General features: G+C 63.2%; 1 protein-coding gene across 15 annotated transcripts in view; it reads right to left on the bottom strand.

Moving 5' to 3' along the window:
- The window catches only part of HDAC4 (histone deacetylase 4), a 256229-nt gene that overhangs the window by 29440 nt on the left and 208557 nt on the right, over positions 1 to 18232 (bottom strand). For 13 of the 15 annotated variants that reach the window (XM_045558639.1, XM_045558649.1, XM_045558642.1 and 10 more), the window contains 4 exons: positions 16260 to 16517; positions 13259 to 13445; positions 10112 to 10245; positions 5678 to 5798 (listed from right to left, as the gene is read on the bottom strand). In XM_045558639.1, coding sequence (XP_045414595.1) covers positions 5678 to 5798; positions 10112 to 10245; positions 13259 to 13445; positions 16260 to 16517 — 700 coding nt within the window. The remainder of the gene's footprint in view (positions 1 to 5677; positions 5799 to 10111; positions 10246 to 13258; positions 13446 to 16259; positions 16518 to 18232) is intronic. The other 2 variants (XM_045558643.1, XM_045558644.1) reach the window with 1 other exon arrangement.

Below are 18232 nucleotides of genomic sequence, written 5' to 3'. Positions count from 1 at the left end.
GTGCTGGTGAAGGCTCATCTGCCGCAATCCCTGTCCCAGGACCCGATCCTGGCTCCTCAGGGGCTCCCCTGAAGAGTCTCTCAGGAAGGTGACTACGACGGCCCTCCCTGCTCCCAAGTGTGGACCGTGCCAACCAGGGACAGAGAACTGTGGTCTGGATCCAGATCTCCCCGCAGGGAAGCGGGGCCTGCAACGCTGCCTGCAGCACCAGTGCCCGTGCCTGCCCCAGTGCAGGTGCTCCTGGCCTGGGACCAAGTCTTTTTCCTCAGTTTGGTCCCACTCCTGGCTGACTGCAGGTGACCAGCTTAAAACCTGTCCACAGGAGACCCCCCAACGGGCGGCAGGGGCCTGTCACCCTGGCTGCTGCCCTGGGTCACCGTGGCTGCTGCCCTGGGCCCCGCCCCTCACCCTCCACAGCCCCCAGCTGGGCTGATCTGTGCTGTGGCCAAGGAGACAGGTCTGCTGCTCGCCTGCCGGATCTAGTAGGTTCCGGGGCCCCACTTCCTGGATGGGGCAGGGCTGTGCGGGGGGCCTGTTGCCCAAGGAAGGAGACTGGTCTGGGGGCAGGTGGGCCCGGGCCAGGCCAGCGACCTCGGCACGAACAAGAAGAGCCCTTTTGCAGGGTGGGACACGTGGCGCTTGGGAGGAGCCATCGCCACGGCATCAGAAGCTGCAGGGGAGCAGCTGGCGAGGGGAGAAGCTCCACAAGCCCCATCGGCTTTAAGCCACGGGTGGACCCCACGCTCCACAGGTGGCCCCAGCCAGGTTCCCGGCGCATGGCCCTGTGCACACCGCTGACCCGGCCACAGCTCTGACCTTTCCCAACCTGCAGAGGCCACATGAAGCACAACGAGGACGGAGGCTCGGAATCGCCGTCTGTGCCACAGAAGAATGACCATGTCCGCTGCCCGAGACGGGGGCTGCGACACCAGCAGGCTGCCAGGCAGGAGAGCAGCGGGCGGCACCGCGGCCACTTTCCAGAAAAGCTGAGAAATGTCCCCATTTCCAAACAAAATCCCTTGTGCTGGGAGTGGCCGGCCGGTTCAGAAAGAGCTTGTGCTGCGGCTCCATGCTGGCCTGGCGCCCGAGATGGCATGTCTGTGCCCGACTCGTCCCCACCCCCGGCCTGGGCCACGCGAGGCACTGACTACGGGGCTCTCCCGCCACGCAGTCGGTCCCATCCTCATGCCCACTGAGGGCAACGGCACCACTGTGGCCTCCCCTTCCTCGGAGCCGCCCTGGGCTGCTTCCCTCCAGCCTCCCCAGTCCCTCCATGGCCTCCGCTGCTAAGTGCTTCTACCCAGAGCCCCGTGGCGGCTGGCGCTTGTCCCTGAAGCCGGGGCACGTCCGGCCCGCTCTCCTCCGTGCCCCGGCGGCAGCAGGCAGGGGACAGGTGGAGGAGGGTTGGCCCCGTGAGCGGCCTGCTGGGCTGGCACGCCTGACCCGCGGGAGGTGCCGGGCCATGGTGGGTGTGGCAGGCCAGGGAGCTGCGGGCTGGTGGAACAAGACTGGGCAAAGAGGTGACTGGGCGCCAACCTGCTGGCTGTCCCGTACCAAGTCACCTAACGGTCAGCGTCATCACTGGACTCACAGCAGGCCAGGCGTCCCACTCCTCCTTGGAGGAGCAGTAAGTGGCCCTTGGTGACCCTCTGGGGCTCGGAGTGCAGCAGATCTGACCCCACTCACTAGTCCAACACGTGGGAACAACAGTGCTGTGGATTGAAAGAGCTCGGTCTCCCAATATTTGTATGTGTGAATTCACACACGTGTGTATGTAGACACGCGTGCCAAGGGCTCTCTGTAAGAGACTGAATTTCTCATTTTGAAATTATAGCCAACAATGCCTGCATTAAACCCATGAATCACCTGCATATTTTGATTTTACCATCATCCAGCAAGGAGAGACCAAACAAACAAGCCAGGCACACGTCGCGTACTCAAACCACATCCCATGCTTGGGCGCGCGGGGCACAGAGTTGCAGGGAGGCTATTTGGTATCAGAGACCCGAATGCCCACGTCAGCCCCTCGGCCACGTCCCTGCCTCAGGGGAGTCTGTGCTCCGCCCGGAGCCCAGGCCTGTCCCCGGCACTGCCTGCTGGGGTTCGGGGCCACCATCACCGAGACGGGGCCATGGGGATGGGGCCTGAGGCGTTCGTGACCCTGACGTGTCCATTCGCGGCAGGCAGGCAGGCAGGTGTCCCCTGCCTGGGAACGGCCGGACATGAGGCTGACTGCTCTTGCGTAAGTGCTGATACTCCCAGCGCGGGCCGGGCCCTCTGTGCGGAGGGTCACCCCGGGCCCTTCCCTGCGCGTCACCAGCGCTCGTGCCCAGGGCCGGCACCAGGCCAGGCAGTCCCTCCTGACGCAGCACTGTGTCCGCTGTGTGCGAGGGGGACCCGGGACTCGCAGCACCAGCCGCCTCGGTGTCCGCACCCACCTTGCACGGGCGTGCGGTGCACGGGGGGGACTGCACATCCTTCTGCGTGCGGCTCCCACTAACAGAGGAAGGGAAACCACACAGTAGGGTCTGCACCTAATTAGGGTTCTGTTAACACAATCTGAAAAACCACCAGCTATTACTACGTCTGAAATACTGAGACTGACGATAATGAAGTTTCTTGGTTAGGACAATTGTCAGAAATTTAAAAATCGACTTCAAGTGGTGAGAGGCGACGGGTTAAGTCGTCCTCACAGTGACGTGAAGGGACTTTACACACAGAGCCCAGCAGGAGAGAAAAGGGAACAGAGCGATTTGCGACATCGTTGACATACGTTAAACACACGCACAAAGTAACACACGTTCTGCGATAAGCACTTTGCTGACAAAGAAACACCAAGGACGCTGCGGTGGCTGCCTGCGGGGGGTGGGAGTGGGCCGAGAGGTGCTGGAAAAACATTTCAACACTGACACCAAAAGCAAGAGGGGGTTCGAGGCCCCGGTGGCCATGAGCAGGACCAGGGCCCGCCCAGCGGCCGATGGCTGGCTGGGAAGAAAGCCCCAAGCCACAGCCCTGCCCTTCACTTCCCCGCAAGGACACCTCACACGGACTTCCAACGTTCATTTTGGATAATCTGTCTGAAATCTAGTTTGAAACCAGCTAAAAAAACCCTTAACCTTCTCCTGCTGGTGGAGTGAAGCCTTCCCCTCCGACGGGGAAGCCGCCCTCCGCCCTGCTGCATGTCCCAGGTGTGGAAGACGCTGTGCCCTGCCGAAGGCCATCGGCCGCTGGGGGTGGGGGGCTTTGAGAATGGACGACGGAGCGTTGGGATGGCCGGGCAGGGCGGCTGCCCTGCTGCAAGGAGAAGAGCCGCGTGCGTGCGTGCGTGCGTGCAGGGGAGAGCAACTCCCCAGGCCCGCTGAGGCGGCAGCGCCAGTGACTTCAGGGCACAGCCAAGGTCTCCTCCCACCCTGGGGCCCATGGCAGCCTCCCTCTCGCTGGGGAACACGCCAGGCAGCCGGGGCGCCCGGTAAGGACCTGGCGCGTCCCGAGGGGGCAGAGGACCTGGCCTGGGCCCCACGCCGCACAGCCTTCGCTCATTCAGTTCCTCGCCCGAGGCCACCTGCCACCTCCCGCCGTCCACGCTGCCCTGTCCTGACAGGCTCCCTCCCCCAGGCCCCCCGGGCACTCTGCCTCTCTTGTTCCTCTGCGTGCTGTCTGGATTGGCGGCTCTCCCTGTACCAACCCCTGGCTCTAGGATCCGGGAACCACCTGTGCCCCCGGAGCATTCACCCCCTCCTGGGAGAAACTGCGCCAGCTCCCCTGTCCGGGGCCAGCTCAGTCCTCCCGCTTGGCCCTGTCCTGGAGTCCCGCTCTGTGATGTGGGGGAGCGGCCGGGCACCAGGGACATCCCGTAGCTCTGAGCTCGTGGGGCGCATAGGGACAGCCTGCCCAAGGGAGAGTCCACACAGTGCTCCACACAGACTGTGTCACGGAACAGCGTGACTAAGGACAGGAGCGTGGCGTCCCTGAGGCCCTGCTCCTCCAACGGGAACCCGCTTCCACTCCTGCCCAGCTGTGCCGGGCGTCTCGTGTCTCACCTCCCAGGGCTGTGCCCGAACCGTGACGCCCGAGCTGCGGAAATCAGCTGAGTGGCAGGAACAAGCCTCGCCGTGAGCAGAGGCAGAAACGCCTCTGCGAGGTGACAGCTCTGGGAGCAGACGGGCTGCTCGGAGCCGTGGGCTGCACTCTGGCAGCAGCTTCCTGGGGTTCCGAGTGCATCTTGGGGAACGGGCTCATGACAGTGGAGCCCCTGGCAGAGTATGGACCGGGATTCTCTCCTGAGCCCACCGGGACTCCCCCACTCCGGGGGGGACAGCGTGGAGGCTGTGGGGGTGAAGCGCAGGGACCCCGTTGTGCCCTCTCTGGAGAAGCAGCAGGAAGCAGCCGTCTAGGACTGCAGGGTCGCAGCCCAGAAGCCCTTCTGTCAACTCTGGCCCCGTCTCTCTTCTGAGTCCCCTCACTGCCCCCAGGCCAGGGTCTGTGCAGTTGCCGTTCGTGGGCTGCGTCGGTGGCAGTTGTCCGGACACTGGCTCGGAGTCTGCTCCCTGCATCTGCAGGCCAGGACCACGGCCACCTGTCGCCCAGCCCGCGAGTCCTGCTGCGGACACCTGTCCTGCCTTCCCCAGATGTGAGGGTTTGTCTCTTTGAAAGCCCAGATACCCCAGGGCCGTGGGGACCCCGGAAGGAGCATCACGTGTCCTCACAGCTCCAGGCACTCCTCGAACAGGGGCCACTTCAACCCTGTCGGGGCCTACAGGGTGTCGGCACAGAAGATGCCCTGAGCAAGTGCGCGGACGGGTGGACACCTGAGCAAGAGAGTGAGCCAGTGAGCGTGAGTGAGTGTGTGAGTGAGCGAGGGAGCGAGCGGTGAACGTACGGAGTCCCCCACGCCCGAATCCCCGTGAGGCTCTGCCTGCCTGGCCCCGAGCAGGCCTTCCTCAGTGTTGCCACGTGAAACGCGGTGAGCCAGCCGAGCACAGCCCGTGCCTCGCCCCTGTGACCCGGTGTGGGGGATCCCAGCCCCTCCTCTCTGCCGCCGCCGGCTGTGCTCAGGGGGAGCCGCCGTGGGCTTCTTTCCCCGCAGCACAAAGTCGGAAGGAAACCAGTGGTCTGTGCCTGGCCTGCTTCAGGGTGTGTGGATGCTGGGGAGGAAATGATTTAGGAACAAAGGGAGGGTGCAGAGTCCCCGTCCCCAGGTCTGTGTCCAGGGAGCCCTTGGAGCCCTGAGTTTGTCAGGGGTCCCCCCACCTCTGCTGACAATACCCTGAACGAGAGTCCTGCCCCCTCCCGAGGCAGGAGGCTGCTCCTGTTAGAAGGTTCTTTCCATGAGGCCCCCCACCCACGCACGTGGGGCCGCCTGGCAGACGGAGCCGGGGAAACAACAGCCTTTCGCCCTGAGCAGCAGCTGGGACTATCCCCATCAGCTTCCAGCGTCCACACTCTGCTCTGAGCGTCGTCTAGGCCGGTGCTTCTCAGCCCGTTTCTGCACCACATCCCCGCCGCGGGGCACTCCCATCCCGACCGGCAGCTCATGCGAACGGAGGGGGAGGGTCCTCCAGGCTCTTTACCTTGTGACCTGGGGGCGACACCCACAGCCACCCCAGCCGCAGGGCTGGAAACACAAGCTTGGGTGATTTCAAACCCAACACGGGAGGTAAGGAAGATCTCGAAATACCTAGAAGTTTCTTACTGTCCAGTTTCTGCCTGTTGAGGGGGTTTGTGCCGTAGAGGAGGGTGTGTGCTTCCGAGTGCACCGTCTGCAGCTCCTCCAGCGTGGCCTTCCGTCCGCGGATGCTCTGCGGGGACAGAATGGGAGAGGACGGTCAGGTCGGAGGCTGCTGGTTCCCTGCACCGGACAGCAGCTCCCACTGGAGCCACTGCCCGGTCTGGCAACACGGACAAGCCCAGCATCATTTGATTACTGGAAAACAAAAAGCAACGTCACCCAGCACAATATTTCAGAAATATTTTACGGAGCTTATGCTTTAATTATACCTTTGAGAAAACATTAAAAAAAGTAATTCCAGCCTTCGGGGCGGCACCCTTCACTGCCACCTAAATGACTTGGCCTCAAATCATTACTTTGCTTTCCGACTGCCGTGGTCTTGTCTTAAAACAGAGGGGAGCTGGCGGGCGGCGTGAGCCACTTCACTCAGTTCTCGATCACGGGAAACGGGAACCCGGGCTCCGAGTGTCTCCAAGCCGCAGGGGAGGCAGCCTCACGGCGCGGGTCTATGCGCTGCCGCTCGGTCCGGGACCTGCCCGGCCGCCACCCGGGTGAGCCGCACTTCTCTGTGCTGAGGAAGTTCCTCTGAGCAAGATACCTGGGCTAGTTTTCAGACTTTCCCCAGAAATTCACAGAAAAATTACTCTTCTTCAGTTGAACTATAGGTATTTAAGCTTTTAAAAGGCCGGTGGATCAGGACAGAGACATCTCACCTGGAAGGGGCTCCCCAGGGCTGGGCCACACGGGAGGCGCCTGTCTTCCCAGGCGGGAGCAGGGACCCGGCCACACCCACCGACCTCCCACAGGCCCCGGTGTCCAGGCCTGTGCGTGACGCCCATGGCAGGGCGTCCTGGAGCCCTCCCCACGGCCAGCGCTGGCCCAGGCTCTCGGCCTCCAGCTGCCCTGGCGCAGGCTCTCCCGCGGGACACGCCAGGCCTCGGGCCTTGTCCACGCAGGCGGAGAGGGAGAAGGGTGGGCCCGGCGGGGGGCGGGCGCCCGGGCAGGGCAGATCTGCTCTAGGGACTTTTCTCTCAGCGCCTGCTCCACAAAACCAGGCTCTTCCCCACTGAACTCGCTAAGAAAGAACCGATGTGGTACCACCCCCCACGGCAGAAACGAGTCTATGAGCCCTTGCCTAACCTAGTGTCATTTCTGCTTCAGGGACACATACGCCGGTGCCCACAGGGGGGACACATACGCCAATGGCCACAGGGGAGGCACGTCCTCCGTGGGTTGGGGCATCGGGGTGCAGTGGGGCCCTGGGCAGCTGCTCGGGGACCCTCATTTTGAATGACCTCGCGGAGCACCCCCTTCCGTGCAGGCACACTGTGTGGCCGGGGCAAGTCCCATCTGGACAGGCGTCTGGCAGGCCATGCTTGGAGAGGCCTTGGTGGGGGTCCCTGGGGGTCGTGCCGAGCAGTGTCAGGAGGGGGCAGGTCACGCAGCCTGGACTTAAGGCGAGAGAACAGCAAGGACACGGCAGCCACGTGAGCTCTCCCCACATAAAGCCTACCCTGCTGGATTAGAGTTTGAATTGCAGCAAGAGAGATTTTAAGTTAGGCCAAACGAAGAACTTCCAAATCAAGGGGAATATTAGAATAAGTGAAATAACAAGAGTATAAAATACCTGTCCTCAAAATACGCACAATGAAGACAGAAAAGGTGCCGCGCTGTAGCAGAAGCTGTGCGGCATCACAAGCGCCCAGGCCGTGTGTGGCACTGCTAGTGACGGCCCCTCCCACCTGCTCCCGCTGGGAGGCCGATCTCGCTGTTTCTGTCTCCCCTTTAACTCCTGAGACAAGGCAGCAAAAGCCCCGACAGCGCCAGCCCACCGGCTGCAGAGGCAGGAACAGAATATGCTGCCGGGCGAGGCCCTGGGCTCTGCTGCTCCTGCCCTACCCTCTTCTCCCTCCTGCAGCCGCGCCCGGGGACAGGCGGGCACCCAGCCCGGCACACAAACGGGCAGGAGCCGCGTGGGCCCCATGATGCCTCCATGGAGGGCGGGGCCAGCACCCCGTAGCCTGTCCTCAGGGCTCTGCAGTGAAGCTTCCGGGTCTCTGTGAACTGGCGGGAGGGGCCCTAACTGCTCGTGACAGCGTCACAGCTTCCCGCGGGCTGTCGTCCAGCGAGTGCAGGCGAGAAGGAGCAGGTCAGAGCCCGCGTCTTGCTGGCCTGATCCCCCAGAGGGAAGAGGGTCCTAAGCTCCCAGAAGAGACCTCCCAGCCCCTCCGGTCCTCCCCCACAGCGCCAAGCGCCCAACACAGCAGCGCTAGGAGAGAAGCCACCCCCAAGACGCCCTGGCAGTTGTCTGTCCACTGACCATGAGGTCCTGGCCCCAAGGCCTGGGCTCCAGTCTCACTGTGGCCTCCATGTGGCTGGGGGCCGAGGGCCCCCCCACCCCATGTTCCCTTGCTGGGGCCCCCAATGGCCTGTGTCCAGCACCTGTGGCCCCTCTGCTCGGCCATCCGGGGAGGCCCAGGTGTGCGCTGGGCCCGGCAGGCCCGTGCTAGCAGCTGACGCCTGTTCCCTTGGGCTGAGCTACAAGGGATGGGCCCTGCAGCGGGGGTGCAACTGCAGCGAGGACTCCCCCGGCTTTGGGGACACATCCCGGGAGTCTGGCATCAGCGTTGCTGCCTCTATGGTCACATTGGAGCCGCCCATCTACCCCCAGCTCTCCCGCCCCTGTGGTCCGGCCAGGCTCTGTCCGATCCCACTGCCCGACGCCTGGGGACCTCTGCCAGCCCCTGGCCCAGACTCGGCAGTGCTGCCACCCACGGCACCTGAGGCAGGCGGAGGGGCAGGGACGGCCTCTGTCCCCCCTGCGTTTTCATTTCCTCACTCCTGCCTGCTCATGTTTGCTTTTCTGGCTAACAAACGACGCCTGAGTCTCCTGGCCTGTGCAGACCCTCCTGGGGAGGGGGGAGGCAGCAGCAGGGAGGGGCTGGGGCAGTGGGCCGGGTCCCATGGAGGGCGGAGCCCCGAGACGGTCCCGCAGCCCGGTCTGCTGGGCGATGCTGCCCCCCAGTGGCGCAGCCGTCTGGGCCTCACGCCACTGGCTGCTCCCTGCAGCATGGGACTCTGCCTGATGTGCACCTCTCCCCGACACTGGTGTGTCCCCAAGAGAATAGGTGAAGGAAACCGGGGTAATGTGAGTCGCAGACTGACTCATCCCTGAATCTCCCAGCTTCTAGAGAGGAACCTGCCGTGACAGGGCCAGGCTCTCCCAGGGGCTCCAGGACGTGCTGGCCCATCTCTGCCACGCGTGCTCAGGCCCTGGCCCCGGCGGCTGCCTGGGCTGTCAGAGGAGGGGACGTGGACACTCTGCCCCCCTGCCCCCATGTGCCATCTCTAGCCTGGTGGGGTTTCTGGTGTGGGGTAGGGGCAGACCAGGTCTCCACGGGTGGGCGCTGGCCTGGGCAGGGCACTGTGGTTCCAGCCACACTCCACAGACGAGGAGACAGCAGCTTGGCCAGGGCCAGAGACCGGGGCCCCCCTGTGGTGCACAGGGCCTGGCCACCCCCACCCCCAGAACCTAAGCCCCCGTGAGAGCCCCTGCAGGGCAGAGGCACGGGCAGGGCCAGGACATCACTCAGCGGAGCCCTCCTGCCCTCGTGGGCCCGGGAGGCCACTGCCACCAGGTTTGGGCAGAGTCAGTCCTGGTCCCTGTTGGTGGAGGCTTGGCCTCCTTGCCTGAGAGCAAGCACAGCCCTACCATCCCCAGGCAGCCAGGGAAACTGAGGACCAACCAGAGACCCTGCAGCTCCAAAATGTTCTCACGTGACTCAGCAGAGCGGGCGGGGGTGGCGCTGGGCACGTGAGCCAAGCTCAGACCAGACTAGACCACGTCTGCAACTTCACCCTCGCGCTGCCCACGGCCCCCGGGCACTTAACCACCTGGGGAGTGACCCGAAGGCCTGAGCGACCCTCCTGTGCTCGGAGCAGCTCTGTGGAGCATTAACACGAGGACATTACTTTAAGGAAAAGCCAACAGGCCTCATCTGAGACACGGTCTGACGTTCCCCGTGGGCCTTCGGACGGCGCAGCCTGGCAGGAGCTCCTTCCCCGGGGCGGTGGCGGGAAGCCAAACAGGGACAGTCGTGGACGCAAGGACACGCTGGTCAGAGGCGTGGCAGCGTGTCGGAAGGGGGCACAGGACGGGAGGCCGTGGGGTTTCAGGACGGAGGCTGCCTGCCCGCTCGGTGGTCCCGATGGAGGAGGGTGCTCACGGGCCCCCACCCCTCATCCCCCTGCAGGTCATCACAGCCCAGAAACACCATCTGCTGGGGCCCTGCAGGCCCGAGCAAGAGCACGACAATCGACACCGTGGATCAAGCCACCCTGAGTGACGTCTGACGCCACAGGTGACGCTGCCCTGCGCATTACCTCACATTTGCTGCGGAGGCCGGTCTCCTGCAGGCGGGACCAGATGCTCTGGATCCTCCCCGCGTGCTCGGGGTGGCTGTTGGTGTTCCCGCAGGTGCACTGGTGCTTCAGCATCAGCGTGTCGTACACGAGGCCTGGTGGGGCAGAGACACCGAGTCAGAGGGCCGCCCAGGGAAGGCTGCCCCAGCCGGCAGCAGAACCGCTTCCCCAGAAGGAGATGGCAGCCAGGCCGAGTCTTCAGGACGATGCCAAGACACGGAGACAGAGGCGGGTGGGCCTGTCCGTCACTCGTGCTCACGGCACCGCCCGGGGACCCAGCCAGACCGCAGGGCTGAGCCTTGCGTGGGACCCGTGCCGAGGCCTGTGCTGACGTCTGGTCTAAAACCTAAGTCTGTCTGGTGACGGGCCAACCGCGGTCTCCGGCAGTCCTGGTGGACGGAGAACTGTCCAAGGTACTTGAGATTCAAAAGAAACACAAGACTTGGATCCTGCCCTTAGAATCCTCCGGAGTAGCTGGGACACACGGGTGAAAGAGAGTGAACAAAAACACAGAAGCACAGGTCTGTCTGACATGAACCCAGCACGGATGTACCGAGAGCCCAGCGCTGGCCGGCCCCCAGGCAGCAGCGGCAGTGGGAGGGAGCCCGGCCAGCCTCCCACGGGCCAGCGGCCTGGGCTTCGCTGTGGAGAAAGGGTGGCACAGTCAGACTGCGGGGACAGGGCCACTCTGCACGGCCAGGATGACATAATCTGCAGCGACATGCCTGGTCTGTCCAGAGCTGGGAGGGACGTGCGGGCAGCCCCACCAGGACACGCTGGTCCACAGCCACTCTGCCTGCCAGGCCCCGCCCACGAGAGAAAGGTGACATCGGGCCCCTGGTGACATTGGGCAGGACGGCTGCCCCTGTCCCTTCCTTACACACCGGAGACTCCAGGATTGTGACAGGGAAGGCCAGGCAAGTCCCTGGCGAGGGTCATGTGTCGGCTGGCATGTGCTTGTCCAGGCTGAGAGGGCGGAGCGAGCCGTGCCAAGTGTGGGCTCTGGCGTCAGAGGGACGCGCTCTAGTACTTCTATGCGTCTGATGCTGGCGAGCGACCCTCCCCACCTGCGCTCCCGCACTGGGCGCGGACGCAGCACCACCCAACCAAGGAGACCTGCGATTCAAGGTGATCCTGTTTCTGCGGGGCCCAGCTGGAGGACTGGCCCTCTGTGCACATCACTTCCCATACTTTCTGTTTCTGTCTCTCGTGAGTCAGGCTAACAGGAGTCAGTTCCCTGCACTTGGGGGATTCTGGGCTTGCTAGTGGAACAGTGCTGGGGACGGGGTTTCTGGTGAAAAAGCAGCTGGGCAGGTGCAGGCTCACAGGACTGAACAGACAGACACGATCAGGGCTCCATGGCAAAGGCAAGAGGGTGTGCACGGGAATTTGTGATGGCAAAGCATATGTCTCTGTAGGGACACAAACTACCTGCCGTGTATGTGTGTGCACGCGTGTGTGTGTGCATGTGTACAAACCACCAGATGGCCGTCAACACCACCAACTGCCCATTTGACACAGGCAGCGCGACAAGACAACGTTTACTGGTATTTACTGATCGGGTGGCTGGACCCTATGTGGTCACCGTCCCTTTACAGACGAGGAGTCAGAGCTCAGGGATGGCGAGCTGCACAGTTCCCCAGAGCCGACAGCGGCGGGGCCACCCCGGTGACAGGTGGCTCAAAGAGGAGCTACGTCGCTGTGCACACACGTGGGAAGAGGGTTGCCAGAAAGCACAGGCTCAGCAGAATGTGTCTGTGTCTGTCTGTCCATCTGGCTCTGCCTGGAAATCGACCCGGGAGGTTTAAACCCAGGCACCGACAGGGGCTTCCACTGGGGTGGGACTGGGGCAAAGGGCATCTTCTAGGGGCTCCCACCACAGCTGTTAGCTTACGGAGTGTGCACTGCTGCACAGACTGAAAAAGAGTGAGACAGTCGGACTGAGACAGGCCACTGCAAAGCGGGGCCACCCGGGAGTCCCTGCTGACCGGCCGGCGGGCAGGCTGGGGCCACAGTCCCTCTCTGGTGGCTCCGGGGTCTCCCTTGCCTGAGCCCTGCTCTTTCAAGAATACATTTATCTCAGTCAGTGGCCAAGGACTCATGGAGAGGCCACCAGAGGGTCACATGATTTTGTGACCTTCTGCAGTTTTTTCTCTACTTTTCTTCCAGACAAGCAACATTTTAATATCTGGATCACTACCACTGAAATTCTTCTCTGCACACGACTGGCATCCTTCTAAGATCTGAAAAGGAGAACTTTCCCAGTGCAGACAAACAAGACATGTCGTGACAACTGTCTGAAGGATGGACTATTCCGTATTTACACTTTTTTCTTAGTATGTCAAAACAATGTTATTAAGTATCAAGCATTAAATCACAACAACGGGCAGAGCTGTCCCCGAGTCCCTGCTTGTGCCCAGAGGCAGGCGCTGCAGGCTGGCGGGGCTGTGCCCTCCCCAGCCCCAGGCAGCTCCGGGCTCACGCGCCCAGACCACCTGCCTGTTGCCTGGGCCGCGGGCGCCCTGCCCGCCCACCGGGCTCTCGCTCCGACTCCTGGCGAGGTTCCTTCCGAGCAGAAGCAGCCTCCCTCCCTGCCTGCGGCCTGGTCCCGGCCCACGGGGTGGGGATGGGCCCTGTGAGGGACCCCACGGGCGGAACAGCAACCATGCAGTGAGCAGGACCCTGGGACCCACTGAGCTCTGCTGTTGGTCAGTCCGCAAATTATATTAGCAAGTCGCTGGGGTCTCAAAGTCCATGCCACCGACGTAGGCCCAGCGCGAGGGACAGAGTGCGTGAAAACACAAGTTCATCCATCATTCCTGCTGTGTCTGGAGGGGAAGCCCCCACGTGGTCCCCCAGGTGGTCGGGGACTATTCCTGGAGACCACAGTTCTCTGGGAAAGAGAACAGGGCCTTCTGAGCCCACGATGGGACCCCAGGGTAACAGAATGTGGGGTGTGGAGTGGGAAGGGGGCCCTTGGTGATGGGTCTGCTTGTCCCTCCACCCAGTGTGGCCCTGGATGCGATCCCAGCGCGGCCCCTCAGGCCTGTGTCAGCAATGTGGCACAGGGCCCACCCCGCCCCGGGCGGCGAGAGGCCAGTGCGTTACCTGTCGTGAACCGTGGCTTGGTCGGGGGCTCCTGCACAGACACGGGGAAGGTGGCAGACGCCGGGGAGGACTGTGCCCGGGACAGAGGCCTGTGGCCGCCGAAGGACACAGGGATGCCAGCAGCCTCCATGGACGCCTGGTAGTTCCTCAGCTGGTGGATCCGCTGCTGCTCCAGCAGGAGGGCTTGCTGCGGGAGAGACGCAGGGTCGTGGCCGGGACGCCCTCCCCTGCCTCATGGCTGCAGGGCTGCGCTGCCCATCCACTCGCAACTCACCACGCCCCCGTCCACGCACAGGCCACCGGCACACTAGGGAGCGGCTGTGGGAGGAGGGGCCCTCCCTGTGCGCCACACTGCTCGGGTGGGGCCGGAGCCCAGAGCGGGGCAGCACAGCCCTGCCCTCAAGGACCGGACTTGCCCGTGGAGGACAGAGTGCCGGCAGGGAACTCTGCCAGGAACTTCATGCGTCACCGTGACGATGCGGCCAGGGCAGGACTGGCAGGGAGGCCCGGCCCAGTGCGGGGCAGCAAGGAGGGCTCCTCAGAGGAGGTGCCGGGCTACGGAGCAGCAGCCTGGGCGGCGAGAGGAGAGTGGGGCCCTGTGCCGGGGGCTCGGCCTGAGTGGAGGAGGGCACTGGGCGGTGGTGGTGTTGGGGCCTCCCTGGCCCTCCCTAGCCCACCTGGGAGCACAGGAAGTCACACGGCCACCGGGGCGGAGGAGCCCACTCTGCCACATTGCGGACACAGAGTGAGCGAAGCACAAACCACCACCCCTCTGCCGGGTTTTAACCAGGAGTGCCCCATCCTCATCCACGCTGGGGCGAGACAGCAAACCGCAGATGCCAAATGCTAGCTCTATTTCGTTCGTCGCTCCCCTCCCCTGGGGTCACCGTCCCACACACTCTCACCTGGCTGAAAGAAGAAACATCCCACTCAGCTTCTGAGTGCCCAGGGCCCCGCTCGGGACACGGGGGCTGGGAGAGGCAGGCCTGGCGGGTGTGGACATGCCTCTGTGAGAGCTGGGGCTTGGCTGGCACACTGATGGGAGGTGGTCACCTGGCCAGGGCTGGGACACCCTAAGGGACATCATCCCCCGTGGGACCCCGGGCGCAGGCTGAGGTGCACATCCCCAGGGAGGCCGCGTGGACTCTCCCACGAAGCCACTCCTGCGGCTGGCAGAGGAAGCTCCTCCAAGACCTCCCGAGCCAGCCAGGGCGGCGTCCACGCCACACAGCCGCAGGCCTGGGCTCCACCTCAGGTCCTGCCTCAGTTTAGACGAACAAGTCTTGTGATTTTGGAAAACCAGCTCCCAGATGAGCGCAGGGCCCAGCCTCGCGCCTCCGAGATGGGGAACAGGCAGCTTCCCGCCCCGGCTCCGACTTCTCCTGCCTGTAGGCAGCGGAGGGGAAGCAGCGGGAACAGCCCAGCCCCCACGGGGCCTCCCCGGGCGCCTGCACGGGCCCCACCGGGTTGGAGAACCAACTGGCCCCCAATGCGTAGTTTTATTTTATTTTTTTTAAATTAGATACCCCATTGTACATTCACTTCTGCAAATTGCCAGATGTACCGCCAAGTTCCCCTGAAGGAGGTTCTGCTTATTTCTCTTCAGAGAGTGCAGAAAGTGTTTCTCATAACTGTCTCATGCTTGGCCTGCAACATGCCTCTCTGTCCTAGGTAAATGCTGATCTGTAAGAAACCAGCCTGAAAAGTCACTAAAGTGGTTTCTGACCTCCTGTCGCCATAGTAACACACACTGAAGCTCAGTTACGGCAGGAGAGCTGCCTCCTCCAGACCCGTGAGGCCCCCAGACAGGGAAGGGAGCGCCCGGCGCAGGCCCATCCAACAGGACACACAGAGGACTGTCCCGTGTGAGACACCAGACCGGCCAGCGGCTTTGCTAAGTGTTTGACGCGACCCCGTACAGTATTGCTTAGTGCCTGAGGTACAAATGCAGTGACCCCAGAAATCAGACATGGGCCACCCTGAGTGACAACTGGAAAAAGCGTCATCAAGTCAGCCTCCAGGGACAGGGACAGGGTGGCCTACCCCCGCCAAGCAGCCTCCAGAGACATCAGAGAGCTGCCCCGTGGGTTGCAGATTTGGGCCCAGCGCTCCCAGGGTACAAGGCTTCGCGCCCATCCACAAGGTGGAACATTTTAAAACTTTAGAGAAGAACGAAGCAGTCTAGGCTGGGCACAGTGGCCCACGCCTATAATCCAAGCACTTTGAGAGGGTGAGCCCAGGAGTTCCAGGTGCAGTGAGCCGGCTACACCACTGCGCTCCAGCCTGGGCAATAGAGCAAGACCCAATTCCCTTGCTCTGGCTCCCCTGGCTCATTTCCTGCTTATTGGAAAAAGCAACCTCTGCAGTGACACCAACTTGCTGCCCAACTGTCCTAAGTATTTCTGTTGACTTGGTAGCTTCATTTTTCACTGGAAATTAACAAATCACTCACTGGGTTTCTTTATCAGTCTCTTATAAGTCTGGTTATTGTGTGTCAGTGCCCTAGAAGCTTACTGGCTCTGGGTACCCAAATCACACATTTTTCTGGATCTGTAAGGCTGGTCTCCAGCAACTACTTGACCCCAAAACGTCCTGGTTTCTGATCAAACCCTGCCTACATTTTTGATCAATTAATAAATCAATCTCCCTTTCCTCACCTTCAGCGATTATGCCAAGTCCCACTAACACTTGGATTCCGTGTTAATTTGCAGCTTATAGACCGGAAGGAAGCCCATCCCTGGGAATCTGGGCCGTGTTTGGCAGGAAGCAGGTACACTGACACCCACGGTGGGCAGACGTCCGGGACCCCCCAGGTGTGGCTAACGTAGCACAGAAGCCACGCTTGCCCCGCCCTGGCCAGGACGAGGCGGGTGAGGCCCTGGCCGGGGCAGCGGAAGGAAGCCCCCCAGCCCTCTGTGGTCACTGTGCAGAGGACGCTGGGGATGGGGACCGTGGGTGGCCGCTGTGTCCCTAGCTCCTGGTGTTCCGCGCCCGCAGTCACCTGTCTGAAGAGCAGCTCCTGCTCCGTGGGCTGGCGCAGGCCTGGCTCCGCCTCCCGCGGGGGCCCCGCCTCGTCCTCGTCGCTCTCGACGGGCTCCTGCTTGACCTGCACGCCGGCCAGAGCGAGCGGCTCCTTCCGCCCCGACAGCCGCTCCAGGGACGGCTCGTCCTGCAGCGCCTGGTGCTCGCGCAGCTCCTCCTCTGTCTCCTCGGGGTGGCTCTCGGGCTGCCGGGCTGGCTCGCTCGGCTTGGGGATAATCTGCAACCCAGAGTGACAACGAAATTCAGCGTGATCCGGGGCAACTGGGCTCAGCACGGACCCCACACTTCAGGAGCAAACCACGAAGGACTCTGAGGGCACGTTGCCACCTGAAACCAAGGCCGGCAGGTGCCTTCACGTCCCCACAGGACAGAGACCTCGGGCGCTGTCCGTGGTGCTGAGGAAATGACGCCCAGCCGGGTCCCGGCCCAGGGTCAGGGTGACCCGGCCCAGGGGAGGACACACAGGCACTTGGCGTGCACTCAGCACTCCTGCGGGGTCAGGTACAGAGAACACGACGCCCGTGCCTGCTGAGGGCAGCGTGGGCACGGAGGAGAGAGGCCGACGCTGACCTCACAGCCGCAGCTGCTGAGAGAAACGCTCCGCCCGACACCCAGCCAAGGAGACCTGTGTCCACAGCGCCTGTCGCTGGATCCCAGGGACACGCCACGACTTCCCCCCGTGGCCTCCGCGTGGAGCAGGTGGCAGGTGCTTCCCTCTGCCCTCTGCCCACTCCCCGCCCGCTCACGCCTCAGTCTCGCGTCCTGGGCTCGTTTCCACCCTGGGCAATCTCTTCCTGCGACAGATTCCTGGGGCCGCCGCCTCCTGCGTGGGGCCTGGACTCGCTCTTCACTTCCAGAGCTGACGGCTCGCTAGACACCTTGGCTGAACTCGGCAGCCTCTTCTAAGCCTCTGCCTCCCACCTCCATCTCCCCTGGCAAACGGGGCCTCCCCCCCGGCCAGCCACCAGGCCTCACCCCGTGCCTCCTGCTCCCACGCAGCCGAGCACTGCTATGCACGGCTCACCCGAGTGCCCTCCCGAGCCTCCCCCCAGGGCCCCTCTTGCCCGCACTGCGGCCGTGGCCTCTAGCTTCCACCCTCCCACCTTTCCTCCAAGCGGCAGTGGGGGCGAGCTTTCAGATGGCCGGCTGGCCTCTCGGCCCCCTGCTGAAAGCCCCGTGCGTGCTCCTCCCGGGCTCCTCCGCCATCTGGCCCTGCTCATCTGCAGCCTCCCCGCCCCCAGCCATGCACGGCTCTCACCCAGCCACGCTTCCCTGCGTCCCTCAGCCCTGCCACTCCCCGTGGCTACTGAGGCCTCCAGCGCATGCTGCTTTCTCCAGAAGGCTTCTCCGACCCTCCAAATGGGGGCGAGGTGACCCTTCCCCCCCATCCCGTGGCCCTCTGTGCCATCCCCAGCATGGCATTTCCTGCAGTGTCGTGGCTGCCCATGTATCTGTCCACCTCCCAGCAGTCTGCAATTCACACGAGGGAGGGACCTTCTCTGACTTATCCACACGGCACGCAGCAACCACGCATCCAACATCCGCCAGGTGGATGGGGACGTGGAGGCCTCCAGGTGGGGGCCAGGTGGACAGCGGTGTGTGACGCTGACTGCAGGGCACTCTGGAGATGCAGGAGCTGGCAGGGCTGAGGCACAAAAGGCTACAAGCAAGGGCGGGGGACTGGTGTCATCTGATACAGTTGACCCCCAAACTCTGATGGTGACATCAGAGTGTGCCCTGGAATCTCCCAAGGCTGCCTCGGTGGGGACAGGGGGCCTGGTGGGCCTTGCTGTCCCTGTGCGTGCCCAGTGCCTCACGAAGCCACGCATCTCACAGGGGACGTCGGCACCTGGCATTCCCAGCAGGACCACTCCGCACACGGTCGCTGGGGCTCTCAGTTCCTGCCGCCCCCCAGGGCCTGGCGCGGTCTGA

Source organism: Lemur catta, chromosome 8, assembly GCF_020740605.2.
Source record: "Lemur catta isolate mLemCat1 chromosome 8, mLemCat1.pri, whole genome shotgun sequence".
In the NCBI taxonomy this organism is placed as follows: domain Eukaryota; kingdom Metazoa; phylum Chordata; class Mammalia; order Primates; family Lemuridae; genus Lemur; species Lemur catta.
Note: the sequence above shows the minus strand (reverse complement) of the source record. Positions and strands in the feature narration are given on the sequence as shown.